The sequence below is a fragment of the Schistocerca cancellata genome, chromosome 2, assembly GCF_023864275.1.
Source record: "Schistocerca cancellata isolate TAMUIC-IGC-003103 chromosome 2, iqSchCanc2.1, whole genome shotgun sequence".
Taxonomy (NCBI): domain Eukaryota; kingdom Metazoa; phylum Arthropoda; class Insecta; order Orthoptera; family Acrididae; genus Schistocerca; species Schistocerca cancellata.
This window is the reverse complement of record NC_064627.1, coordinates 464,064,335-464,078,511: the sequence shown is the minus strand read 5'-3', so window position 1 is coordinate 464,078,511 and position 14,177 is coordinate 464,064,335. Positions and strand designations below refer to the sequence as shown.

General features: G+C 38.9%; 1 protein-coding gene across 1 annotated transcript in view; it reads right to left on the bottom strand.

The window, feature by feature from the left end:
- The window catches only part of LOC126161972 (cytoplasmic dynein 2 heavy chain 1), a 778,966-nt gene that overhangs the window by 287,271 nt on the left and 477,518 nt on the right, over positions 1 to 14,177 (bottom strand). Inside the window, 1 exon segment of the mRNA XM_049918163.1 lies at positions 184 to 318. Coding sequence (XP_049774120.1) covers positions 184 to 318 — 135 coding nt within the window.

Here is a 14,177-nt window from a genome sequence, read left to right as displayed (position 1 = left end):
CTATTTTCCGTTTCCAAAAGGTTAAGGTTAAGCATTATGTCCTTTGATATTATGCCTGGAAGTCCTCTTACCCCTGTTTACATTTCAGCATCTCTTAAGCATTCCTTTTCAACTCGCATGTATTTATGATATTAAAGTATCATCCAAGCAAACATAATCGGATAATAAATGAAGTGTACATACCTAAAATGCTGATACCACTCTGAACTACTGCAGCCCAGTCTTCTGTTCCAATTTTTCCTAGTGGTTTTCCTAGATGAGATTTTGATGAAATGGATGACGCAATATTTACAGATGCCGCAGTTACATAAAATGTGTCTGGAAAAGAATGCAAGATACACAGTTAACAGTAACATCTGATTTCATAAAATTCATGTAACTGTTGTATGAATGCCTGTAATTATCCCCATAAAAGGTTGTCTATAAACTTTCTCAGTCTTTATTTAAAATACAAAACTGCTATTCATTTATAGGGGCTGTGCATTAAACAGGTTACCATTGTCTCAAATGTGGCAACATAAGAAGAAATTTACAAGAAAAACTATAAAATAGGAGGGAATACTGAAAAGTAACACCTCTGAAATTTTTATGTGAAAACTCTTAAAGCATTTTAAATAAAAAAAAAAAAAAAACATTATTAATACTCTACATCTTTATTCCTCATGTCTATAAATTTATTTCAACCCTGTCGATGAACACTTTTATCTCAACAAGAGACCAGTTTGTTGACACTATCATTATAGGATGTTTGACTTTGTTGATGGAGCCACAACCTCACCACTGCATTATCATCAAAGCAAAATTATCAAAAGTGTTCATTACATTTTGGAAACAGATGAAATTTGGATGCAGCCAAGTCAGAATTGTATGTATAGCTACACCTTTTACACTTACATGTTTGCTTGGTGGAAAAACAATGTATGAGCCCTAATTTCTCATCTCATATCTTCATGGTCCTTACTCCAGATGTACACTGGCGGCAGTAGAATCATTCTACAGTCAGCTTCAAATGCTAAGTCTGTAAACCTTCTCAACAGAATTCTTCGAAAAAAAAAATGTTGCCTTCCCTCTGGACTGCCATTTGGTTTCTGAAGAATCTGCATAATATTGATGTGTTATTCAAACCTACTAGTAATAAATCTAGCAGTCCGCCTCTGAATTGCTTCGATGTCTTGCTAACTGACCTGCTGCAGATCTTAAACACTTAAGCAGTATTCAAGAATAGATAACAGAAGTGTTTTATACATTGTCTCCTTTGCAGATGATCTTCCCTTTACCAAAACTCTCCCAATAAATCAAAGTCGACCATTTGGCTTCTCTACTACAATCCTTCCATGCTCATTTCACTTCATATCGCTTTGCAATGTTAGACTTAGAAATTTAATAGACACAACTGTGTCAGGCAGCACACTACTAATCCTGTAATCAAACATGACAGGTTTGGTTTTCCTACTCATCTGCATTGATTTACATGTTTCTATATTTAGAGCTAGCTGCCATTCTTCACAGCAACTAGAAATGTTGTCTAAGTCATCTTGTATCCTCCTAAAGTCACTCAATGATGACACCCTCCTCAACACACAACATCATCTGCAAACAGCTGCAGATTATTGTTCACCCTGTCCACCATATCATTTATGTGTATAGAAAGTAACTACAGTCCTATCGCACTTCCCTGGGGGCACTCCTGATGATACTTTGGCCTCTTATGAACACTTGGGATCTAGGACAACATACTGGGTTGTGTTAGTTCAGGACTCTTCAAGCCACTCACGTATCTGGGAACCTATTCCATGTGCTTGTACCTGTGTTAATAGTCTGGCGCCATGTCAAATGTCTTTTATAAATTTAGGGATATGGAATGTGCCTGATGCCCTTCATCCACTGTTCACAGGAAATTGTGTGAGAAAAAGACAATTTGAGTTTCGCATCAGCGATGCTTTCTAAAGCCGTGCTAATTCATGGACAGAAGCTTTTCTGTCTAAAAGGAAATTTATTATATTCAAACTGGAAATATGTTCAAGAATTTTGCAGCAAACTGATGTTATGGATATTGGTCTGTAATTTGCAAGTCAATTCTTTTACCCTTCTTATATACAGGAGTAATCTGAACTTTCTTCCAGTCACTTGGGACTTTGTGACAGACAAAGAGATACACAATAAATGAAAGGTACGTAAGGGGCCAAGGCTTAGAGTACTCTTTGTAAAATCAAACAGGGATTGCATATGGACCTGGTGACTCATCTGCTTTCAACTCGTTCAGTAGTTTCTCTCTACTATGGATGCGTGCAGCTGTGTTGTCCATATTGGAGTCTATGTGGTCAGAAGATGGTATGTTTAAATGATTGTCCTGTGTGAACAATTTCTTAAATGTGAAATTTAAAACATCAGCTTTCCTTTTGCTGTCTTCTACTGCCGCACCACGCTGGTCAATGAGTGACTGGACAGAAGCCTTAGAGCCACTTACTGGTTTCATGCATGGTTCTCAGCAAGATCTTTTGCTAAGGTATGCAAATTGTTGAATGCATCATGCACTTATCTTTATACAATCATACAAACTTCTATTAACTTTTGTTGTCGTCATTTGTGCACTCACTTTTAAAGCAAGAGTGCAACAGCCTTTCCTTCCTCAGCATTCTATTAATTTTGTTCTTAAATCATGGCAGACTTTTCCCATCCTTAATCCATTTACTCAGCACATACTTTCCAGAGCAGAATTTACAATCTATTTAAACTTTGCCCTTAATTCCTTTACATCTATCACACTGGGATTAAATTATGTCAGTTCACTGACTAGTGGGATGCTAACAATAGCTTAACTGGTCTTTCTAGCAGAAATGCTCTACTGGTCTTCTTCATTGATTTATTAACATTAGTAAATGTAGTCAGTATGGTGACATTGTGGTCACTAATCCCTGCCTCTATACTCATGCTGTCAATAAGGTCAGGCATTTTTGTAGCTAGAAGATGTAAAATATTTCCATTGTTTGTGGGCTGTCTAATTAGCTGCTCAAGACAGTTCTTGGTAAACATGTTCAAAGTAATTCACAAGATTGGCCGTACCCCCCACAACAAATCCATGGATGTCACAGTCCATACTTGGTAGGTTAAAGTTACCTCCAATTACAAACTTTTTTATATGTGACCAAGTAACTTCACTGTAGAATTCAAATCTAACACCAATAGAGGCAATACTTTTCTCAGCTGCAATGAAACTATCCTTCCCATGGTATCTAACCAATCTTTCTGATATATGTTCCATGAATCACTAAATATCTCTGAGCTTTCTATTTTGGATTTCAGCCAGCTCTTGGTCCCAAAAACAGTTTGAGCATGAGAAATTCTCTGGAGGGTGTTAAATTCAGGAACTTTGTTTTGCATACCTCGAAAATTTACTAATTAAATTTTGACATTCAAAATGTCAACACCCTGAATGTGGTCTCATTTTATTATCTGTGTGTCTTCCAGTGACAGTTCATCAGAGTAGCTCAGACCACTGCCTAGTGTAAACAAAATTCACATGCACTCCACAAGTATTCTGCTATCTGAGTAGCTGCTTCTTTTGTATACTGCACCCTTGACCTATCAAGGGGAGTCCCCCAATTTGCCATCCAATAACACAGGTCCAGAAACCTGTTGCCAAGACCATCACAGACCTGATGAAGCCTTTGGTTTGAGACCTCAACAAAGTTCTGTACCAAAGGCCCCAGTTCTACTGTGGGTACAATACTGCAAATTGCAAGCTCTGTTTGCACCCCCTAACATGAGGCCAGCAGCCTTCACCACTTCCACCAGCCACCTAAATGACCCGAGGATGGCCTCAGAACATAAGTGACAGGCATTAATGGCACCTGAATAAGCCACTCGAAGATGGTTGCACCCTGGATGCTTGACAGCCACAGCCAAGGTCTTCTCCACTTCTCAGATAAGGTACTTTATGGAGAATGGTCAATAACAGAGAACCTAAGATTTCGGATTGTTGCAGATGTTGTGCCAAACTGAAGGAGAGGATGCTCCATGTGTGGACAAACTCTTCCAATGTGAAATTTGATTACAGCACACTCTTTCTCACACACAGAAATAGTTACATTACACACTACCATACTGTCTAATATTTTCCTGGTGGCTGGAGACTGTGTGGTACTGGGGTGCAAGACTCACATGTCTCTCACAGGTGATTTACGTATTGTGTGCAGCCAATCTTCTTCTCAGGACAGATGGCTGCATAAATCTTCACAATGCTTCTTCTCTGAAGATTTCATGCTGGTTAGTGAAATGATACTGAACTACTTTTCTACCTTTGAAATGATTTCTTACTCTCAGAATACTTTCATATCAACTTTGCTATATTTTTCTTCTTCACAATAAAACAACTATACAAGTTTCTCATGCGCTTTGAAGTCTCGCAAATCAATCCCATCTGGAAAACCTTAGAACTTAACGTATATCATTACAGTCTCTTTTGGTTTTAATAACCCCTGTCAAAACAGTTCTTGCTCCTAGCAAGTCAAACAACAAAGTATATGAGTCTCTACATAAAACATATTTTGTTTGTTCCCAACAGTCATCAACACTATTTCACTGCCAAAGAGTAGCCCTTGATTACTCCTTGTACTGGACATATGGCTTCCAAGGCATGTATGGCTGCCACTTGTCAGTGCCGATAGACCGCCACAACTTTAGTCTTCCCGTAACACACACCCGTCCTGCACACACACATAAATCATTGCGCAGTAGACACATTTCCACTCTCACACACTCATCCTTAAAATATCATGTGTTTGAGATGGTGAAATACGAATGTTCCTAAAATTTACCCTGAAATTCTCGAGGCACTACAACTGCACTCCTCTAGTGGCAAAGGGTTGCAAATATGTAGACATGAAGAATAAAGACATAGAATGTTAATAATGTTTGTACTATTTAAAGAGCTTTAAGAGTTTCCACACAAAGAATTTGGAGGCATTTCTTTTTTGTATACCCTCATAGTAATGGCTGTTGACCAAGCAGTTCAGGGTGGATTAAGAATCATAACGCTACCTTCAATAATTCAGATATATTAATTTTGTAAAGAAATGATGGTCTTCCTGACAGTACTCCTAGAAGCAGCATCACAAACATTAGTGTTTATAGTTCAATAACTGATTAAAGGGCCTATAGTCATTTAGTAGTGGTGACATGTACTATCTTCCCTTTCTCTCTCTCTCTCTTTTATTATTATCTTTTTTAAACAAGTAGTAAAAATTATTATATGCACAAACATGTTGATTTTAAGGCCAGTTTATCTCTCCAGGTAATTGGCTGTAACTGTGAAGAGTAAATAAGCAGTTAATGTTTAGTTGCTAAGAGAAAATCATTGAAGCGAAGTGCCTGTGAAGTATATTTCACTTTGTATAAGCAATACCATAACTAATACATAACTAAGGGCATAATCTACAGTTACTGTAATTAATAATAGTACAAAATCAAAGAATGGAAAGTTCAGGATGGGATAATGAGAATATTAGGAAAGGGTAGATTGCTACTCACCACAGAGAGACGGCATTGAGTTGCACAGGCACAACAAAAAGATTGCTATACATTTTAGTTTTTGGCCAGAAGACCTTCAGTGAGCAGAGGCAGTGGTCATGTGAGTGTGAGCTGTGCTTGTCTGAATTTGTGCATGTTTCCTACTTTAGAAAAAGGCCTTTTTGCTGAAAGCTCAAATGTATAGCAATGTTTTTGCTGTGCCTGTGTCTAACTCAATATCTTCTCTATATGGTGAGTAGCAGTCTACCCTTCTCACAAAATTGTAATAATAGTAGAAGTACAGTGAGTTCATAGATGAATGATAGATCTTCATAAAGTCGATCTTGTAATGATAAATCTGATGACTTTGCCATTTAACTTTTTAATAAAAGGCCAAATATTATATCCACAGTGGAATGTTACTGATAGATTTAAAGAATGTCAGATCAAAGATGGGTGGCCAGGGAATTAAATATCTGTATTCAACTAGCAGCAGTGTCAGTATTAAAAAAAGGCAGATGGGACTCCAGTAGAACAATAATTCATTTTTGTGAGCAGTAATTATCTGTTAATTGTCTCTGAGTTTAACTTTCAAAGGTGGGTCATATTTTATGTCAGAGAAATAGTCCTCACAGAGATAAAGAGAAAAATTATCTTGCTGTAATATTCTGGATCTTTCCAAGGCGTCATATTTTTAAGTTATACATGATAAAGGTAAGTATTAAGGCATAATCGCAGTTCTCTATGCTGTAATTTATGTGAATAAAAGACACTTTTAGAATTACAGTATATTTTCATAGTATCCCGTGTAACATAACAAGGCTGGAGAGGAAGCCTCAGGCTGCCACTTAAGAGTTATTTATTAAAGATGAAGAAACCAGGTAAGGTTCCACAGCTGCAGGAACACTTAGAAGTGTGAACAATAACAGACAGTCAGTGAGGAGTACTTTTGAAAGGCTGGAACAGTAAAGGTGCATAACCATTAGTTTAAGCTGTTGAACTACACCAGGGATGGCTCTCTTTTATGAAATGTGTCCAGTGTGAAATTATCATAGAAGACTGTTTATTATGTTGTGTGTGTATGAATGGAGGCTGGGCAAATGGTAACGTGTTATGTCAAGGTAGGCATGATGAGGGCCTATGGGCAAAGGATGAATTGGCAGGATTGAGTGTCTGGTCTTAAGTAGTAAGCGCCAACAGGTAAAATCCAGGAGGGTCACTAACAGCTGCAGATGTCTGAAGCTAAGAGTTATTTGGTAATATCTAGACTCTGAACAGAACAAACACTCTAACAACTTAAAATGAAACAAGGAATACTGATGCAGTAAGCTTAAGGGCTATATGTGAGTACAGGAAATACAATCCTCTGTACACAAGCACCTACTGTAATTACAAGCATAACTCCACTCTACACCATAAATGTTTACACACTATAAATAACAAACATGGCTGGCTTGCAAGTTAGACGTAATATCAGATAATGGCACTGCACAGTAGCCATTACCACAAGAAGCAATGCATATTACATTATTATTAAATACACTATGATAATAAGTGTCTACATTAAGTGTGTCATATCAGACAGTACTCCATATTTACACTTATAACTGTCGTGGAACATAGTTATTAACACATCAAATTAATTTATCATATTAACATCTTCAATGATTTTTGAATGAAACTGCAATAAACACCCATTCTTGTCTATGTAAATTACATATTTATGTTTAAAGGAATAGTTATCAGTGTCAGTAGACATGGTATCAAATAATGCTTCATGTAACAGATGTAAATTAATTGTACAATTATTAGTGTAGGAATGGTGGTCCAATTCCATTTACATTTACATTTCTAGTTCGTTTTCATTCCCTTCTAACTGCATCAAATGTGTTGTAAGAAATGCATCTAAATGGTGTGGACCTATATGAGGTCCCATCGGCAAAAGTTTGCTGGCATCAGTGGATGTGGTAGTGGCAGATGTACTTTGGGGAGCTGCTGGAAAAGTGTTATGTTACAATCATCAGAGAAAGAGGGCTGATTACGATTTTTCTGATATGAGAGCAGATGTTCAGGTACAACTAACAGAGACTTGTGATTTTCCTGATTGGGAGTGGACCCAAGTGATAGAGGTTCTGAATAGAGACTTGTGATTGTGACTTTAGATGTTGGAGCTTGAGACCATTATTATATGCAGACTTTAGTTTATGTATCTGAGCATGGGATTAGAAGAACTGGTGTATATATGCATTTAGTAATTTGAGCATATCAAATGGAGACTACCATCACTTGTGTGTTGTTAGTTAAACTGTAAATGGGACATTCTTCCCAGATGAACTTACATTTTATTTCATTAAGGGCCACCATTCAGTAGGAAGCTATATCTTTCTGAATACACCAGTTACATAAAACATAAATCTGGAGTGTAGCATACATCATAACTGTGACTCCCTTGATCTTTTATATTTAATAGTCTTTTACTTGCATTATGTGTCTGCCCTCAAGAATGTAAAATCACCAGTGTGGTGGACGGACTGGTCACTACCACATTGGGACCTAAAGCAGACATATACAGCTTGGCCCAGAGACATCTATGAGCAAAGTTTTTAACAAACAGTCATACATTAGCCCAAGGAATTTAAGTCACACCCAGACAGCCATGTTCTGTAGCCAGTAGTCATGTGGCATATTTATCACCAGTTGTGGGTAAGCCATTAAACCTATGACGTCCATGGTCTCTACCACTGAAATGTCTTTACTCATCACTGGTAGAATTTTATGGCTCTTGCACACATCAAGAATTACATTTTTAACAGTGAGGAGTGGCCCACAATGGCAACAAAAAGATGGAGACCTGCAAGATTCAGTAATGCTCCAGTTCTTAACCTACATAAATGATCTTCCAACAAATTTAAAGGATTTTCTAAGAACTGGAACATTTGTGAATGGCACACATGTACTAATAAGATATGGTGGAAGAAATCACTTTAGTAAAGTAATGTGTTGCCCAATGTCTATAGCATTGATGAACGGTGATTGCCACATTGAAAAAAAAAATATTTTGCATAACGAATTTATGCTTATGTAACTGCGTAGAGTTCTGCAGTCAGTCAGTCGACATAAAAGTTTTCTGGGTATAGTACTACATCATATTGTATAAAACTACTGCTGGAGAAAACAATGTTTCAACCACAGTTGCAGCGACCTTCTTCTGGGGCTACTTAGACTTGTATTCTGTTTGAGATTTTCATCTTGTTTGTGCATGCACTGTGGTGTGGAAGGATGCAGCATTTCTGCAAGGTGGGACGATGACATCTGCTTTATCATGCATTGTATTACCTGCTGTTTCAGAGATATATTCCATGAAATCTCATTGCAGTTTATGTTGTGTGCCATAGAGTAACAAATAATGTGACAATCAGTATTACATATTGGATAAAAGAGAGAAAGCTGTAGTGTCATTAAGATTCTGGCAATCTGTCATTCATGGCATACAGAATGTATGTATTAGCATGAATGGTTATGAATTGTTTCCTTATGTAAATGAAGAATTACTATATGAAGGTTTCTGGAGAAATGTTTATTTAGTAGTAATCTGGATTTGCAAACATTTCTCAGTTTCCAGCAGAGAAGAAGTTGCAGAGGAGATGGAGTCTGCATACAAAGAAAAGACACAGTTTCCCTGCAAGGTTAGATCAAGAAACAGCCACACAATATTAAAAAATAATGACTATCATAAATTTTTATCTGAGTGCATACACATTTTACATGAGGGAAGACATCATTCTGCTGACTGTGACAGGACCCAGAATACATCTATGCATGGAAAGCAATGCAATTGGCAAGAGAAGAATAAAGCAAATATGAATTAAGAAGAAACAATTAATTTTGAAGAAAAATCTTAGTAACATACACTCCTGGAAATTGAAATAAGAACACCATGAATTCATTGTCCCAGGAAGGGGAAACTTTATTGACACATTCCTGGGGTCAGATACATCACATGATCACACTGACAGAACCACAGGCACATAGACACAGGCAACAGAGCATGCACAATGTCGGCACTAGTACAGTGTATATCCACCTTTCGCAGCAATGCAGGCTGCTATTCTCCCATGGAGAAGATCATAGAGATGCTGGATGTAGTCCTGTGGAACGGCTTGCCATGCCATTTCCACCTGGCACCTCAGTTGGACCAGCGTTCGTGCTGGACGTGCAGACCGCGTGAGACGACGCTTCATCCAGTCCCAAACATGCTCAATGGGGGACAGATCCGAAGATCTTGCTGGCCAGAGTAGTTGACTTACACCTTCTAGAGCACGTTGGGTGGCACGGGATACATGCAGACGTGCATTGTCCTGTTGGAACAGCAAATTCCCTTGCCGGTCTAGGAATGGTAGAACGATGGGTTCGATGACGGTTTGGATGTACCGTGCACTATTCAGTGTCCCCTCGACGATCACCAGTGGTGTACAGCCAGTGTAGGAGATCGCTCCCCACACCATGATGCCGGGTGTTGGCCCTGTGTGCCTCGGTCATATGCAGTCCTGATTGTGGCGCTCACCTGCACGGCGCCAAACACGCATACGACCATCATTGGCACCAAGGCAGAAGCGACTCTCATCGCTGAAGACGACACGTCTCCATTCGTCCCTCCATTCACGCCTGTCGCGACACCACTGGAGGCGGGCTGCACGATGTTGGGGCGTGAGCGGAAGACGGCCTAACGGTGTGCGGGACCATAGCCCAGCTTCATGGAGACGGTTGCGAATGGTCCTCGCCGATACCCCAGGAGCAACAGTGTCCCTAATTTGCTGGGAAGTGGCGGTGCGGTCCCCTACGGCACTGCGTAGGATCCTACGGCCTTGGCGTGCATCCGTGCGTCGCTGCGGTCCGGTCCCAGGTCGATGGGCACGTGCACCTTCCGCCGACCACTGGCGACAACATCGATGTACTGTGGAGACCTCACGCCCCACGTGTTGAGCAATTCGGCGGTACGTCCACCCGGCCTCCCGCATGCCCACTATATGCCCTCGCTCAAAGTCTGTCAACTGCACATACGGTTCACGTCCACGCTGTCGCGGCATGCTACCAGTGTTAAAGACTGCGATGGAGCTCCGTATGCCACGGTAAACTGGCTGACACTGACGGCGGCGGTGCACAAATGCTGCGCAGCTAGCGCCATTCGACGGCCAACACCGCGGTTCCTGGTGTGTCCGCTGTGCCGTGCGTGTGATCATTGCTTGTACAGCCCTCTCGCAGTGTCCGGAGCAAGTATGGTGGGTCTGACACACCGGTGTCAATGTGTTCTTTTTTCCATTTCCAGGAGTGTATATTGTTGTGGTCCTTAGCACAGGGGCCAACAGCTAAGATTACAGCAGAGCAAAAGCCCTTACCAGCACTGTATGTCAAGACAATTGAGTAGCACTGAGTGGTCAATGAACAGTTTTTAAATCAATTGACAACACCTACAACGAAGAACATTTAATAAGTACATGAAATGAAAGACCATTGATGGCAGCTACTAAGGACTCCCACTCATCATCAGTCCTCTACAGTGATGACCTTCAGTAGAAAGCAGTCACATCTGTGGCCCATCAACATACAGCAACAATAATCCAACAACACGTTCACCTGTAGCAACTCAGTTTACAAAACAGTGAGTTACGCAACCTTCGTTTTGTGAGCTCTATTAAATTCAAGCTGATTTGTTGTTGATTGTGCAGGTGGTGTGTTTTGTGAGCAAAGAGAAGCAGATTTCTTTATTGAAGTTTTTCATTTTGGTTGTGTGTAAATAAGCTATTAACACACTATGACTGTTTATAACTGACTAAAATTAATCATAGTTTTATTATTGTTGTTGACAAATGCCTATATTAGGTAGAAGCAGACAGCAAGGTTTAAAATAATTTTTTACAAATCTGGGGTGAGCAATTTGGCAACCAACTAAAGGCAGATTTAAGGGCAGATTTAAAAGTTGATTTGAAGGCTCAAGGTGAGATACTGAGTACTAAACTAGATACCAGTAACGCAAATTTGTTTGAACAATTAAAGTATCAAAAATATGAATTAAAGATCGAGTTACAGTTTTACGAATCAGATACTTGATCAGCACATTAGCACTCCTTGTGTACACAAGTTAGAAATAAATAACAAAATACTGAAGTTACAATCAACACCATCTACTCTAGCACGTGAGTTACATTCTGAAGTAGTTAAACAGTGTGAATGTAAAACGAACTCATTAACGATTTTATGGAACAAGAGTGATGAAATACGGCGCGGTGGGTCCCGGCTTCAGCTCGGCCATCTGGAGTCTCAGGTTCGACCATCAACAGGCCAGAACACTTAGATCAAGCCTAACCTGGAAATCTGCATTGTATAAATGTTAAGCCTAGGTCATATTGCCATGAAATCATATCATATTTGACTGCGAAAATTCAGAGTTCAAAATCAGGTTCTGCTCTAATCACCAGTTTATAGTGTAGTGGCACCACAATTCGTCGTTTTTGTTTCTAGCAGATACCAATTGGAAAAATATAAAAAAAAGTTGTTATTAACACAAAAAAGTGCAAGTAAATATGTGACTATGACATTTCCATGTCGTTGATGCTCTAAATACTTTTTTTGGGTTAAGGTTGGGTTAAGGAACTTATCAGCTACATATGTCCTTAATAATCAATCTCGTAACAGCTCTTAAGAGACAATTCATAATTTATGTGATTAGTTCAATGGCATTTTATAGGCACTTAGCAGCAGAATAAGAAAGGAAAATAAGAAATACTTGCAGTGAACAGTTAAGTATGGGACAGCAGCCAATGACGATTCAACATCACTTATATATGTTCTTTTTCGGCTTGATTAGCAGTAACTGTGCCATTCATATTAAATTTTTGACTACTGAACACGTTATTAAACTGCTGTGACAATTCCATGTGTGTTGATAAATAGAACATAAGCAAGTATTTTTAAGGAAACCAACCACATAAGTCTGTTTCATTAATTTTGGTGGCTCAGAGGCTGCATTGCGGAATGCATTGCAGAAGATCACATGTTCAAACCCACATCAATTCGTGACCTTTTTTTTCTATTTGTTACTACTTATTCTGCTTATTGATCGTAAAGATAATTACAACAGTATTACCATGCTATTCCATACCATTGAAACCATACCATACTCCCCATTTTACAAGTGTTCTGGAATGCTGTTGGGCAAAAGTCTGTGTGCAACAACTCTACATGATGTGAATTACATTGTTTCCTTTCATTTACTTCACAAATATCTGAGCATTCAGATGTGTCCAAGGAGGACAATGATGATGAGACCCAAAGAGCTCCATGCATGGTCCTTGAAAGGGTGAACCCACTCTTGGAGTTAAATAACAAGACATTTAAGTTGAAGTTTTGTTTGGAGAAAAGTACTGTAGAGCAGTTGCAACTAAGGCTCAGGAGAAACAACAGCAGAGCAGTTGCAACCAAGGCTCAGAGACTGTCTGATGAAACCAAGCACAAGAAACCAACCACTGATAGCAATTTGCATGTTGCTGTTAACCTTCAGATTTTATGCCACTGGAATCTTTCAAATAGTGTTTGGTGAACTGTTTAAAGCAGACATAGTGACAGCTTGCAGAGCTGTCGAAAAGGTATCAGCCTTACAAGAGAATCAAAGTCAACAGCAACTTCTCTCTATGCCTTTACCTTGTTGGCCACAGTGACAATAAACATCTGCAGTCGAAGCGTGATAACTGTATCAATAGCTGAATTTAGCCGTGTTGTCAAGCATGTTACATGCTAGCTAAGATGAAATTTGAACCTGCTTTGGTGGATCCAAGTTCAGTGTTATACAATCAAGTTGAGTCCTGAACATAGTTCAATTTCAATCTAATGTCAAATTTGGTCTCCAGTCAGAGATGTTTATACAGTTGGTCCTTAAAGTTCTACTTTGATCCATATAAGATTTGACTGTATGTTTTGAATAGAAAGTTAGAAATTGGTATAAAAACAAAAATAACATTTGAATCATGCAGAGTCAAAATGAAAGCTCTACTTGGGTTATAAAACTAGTGTGTGTGGATTGCAGCAATGTAATGACCTAAAAACAAACAATGGTGAATTTTATAACAATTATGAATGAAAGAATATTTTAAATTTTGTGATAAATAATTTTAATGAATATGATTTAAATATAAATGACTGTTTGCGACCAAATGTGATTGGCCACAGATGGAGTTTTGACTAGAGTTGTGGTCACATGACCTGCAGAGCTGACAGCATGTGGAGGCGTTTATGAGGTCTTTTGCCGGTGGACGCCAATCTGGTATAGTTTTTAGGTTGGGAAGTGCTGCCTGGGTATGTGATCTGAATACACCTACAATTTTTGACAATTGTTTGTGGAAAAAGTACAATGCAAGCTGCTGTATCCAAGATTCTGAAATAAAAAAAAAGTAATATTCTCTACTAGTTCCACATCTCTGATGACTTTTGTATGCTGCTCATAAGACTCGTGGGAAACATGGTACCCCCTCTAGAGGATATCTAGCATAACATGTGAAAAAAAAGGAAATCCCCTAATTGTACCACAACAGACTCAGTACAGTTTTTGCATTAAAAAACAAAAATCTGTATTTTGATATAAGGTTAGCCTCTATATGTTGTTTATGTAAAAGGAA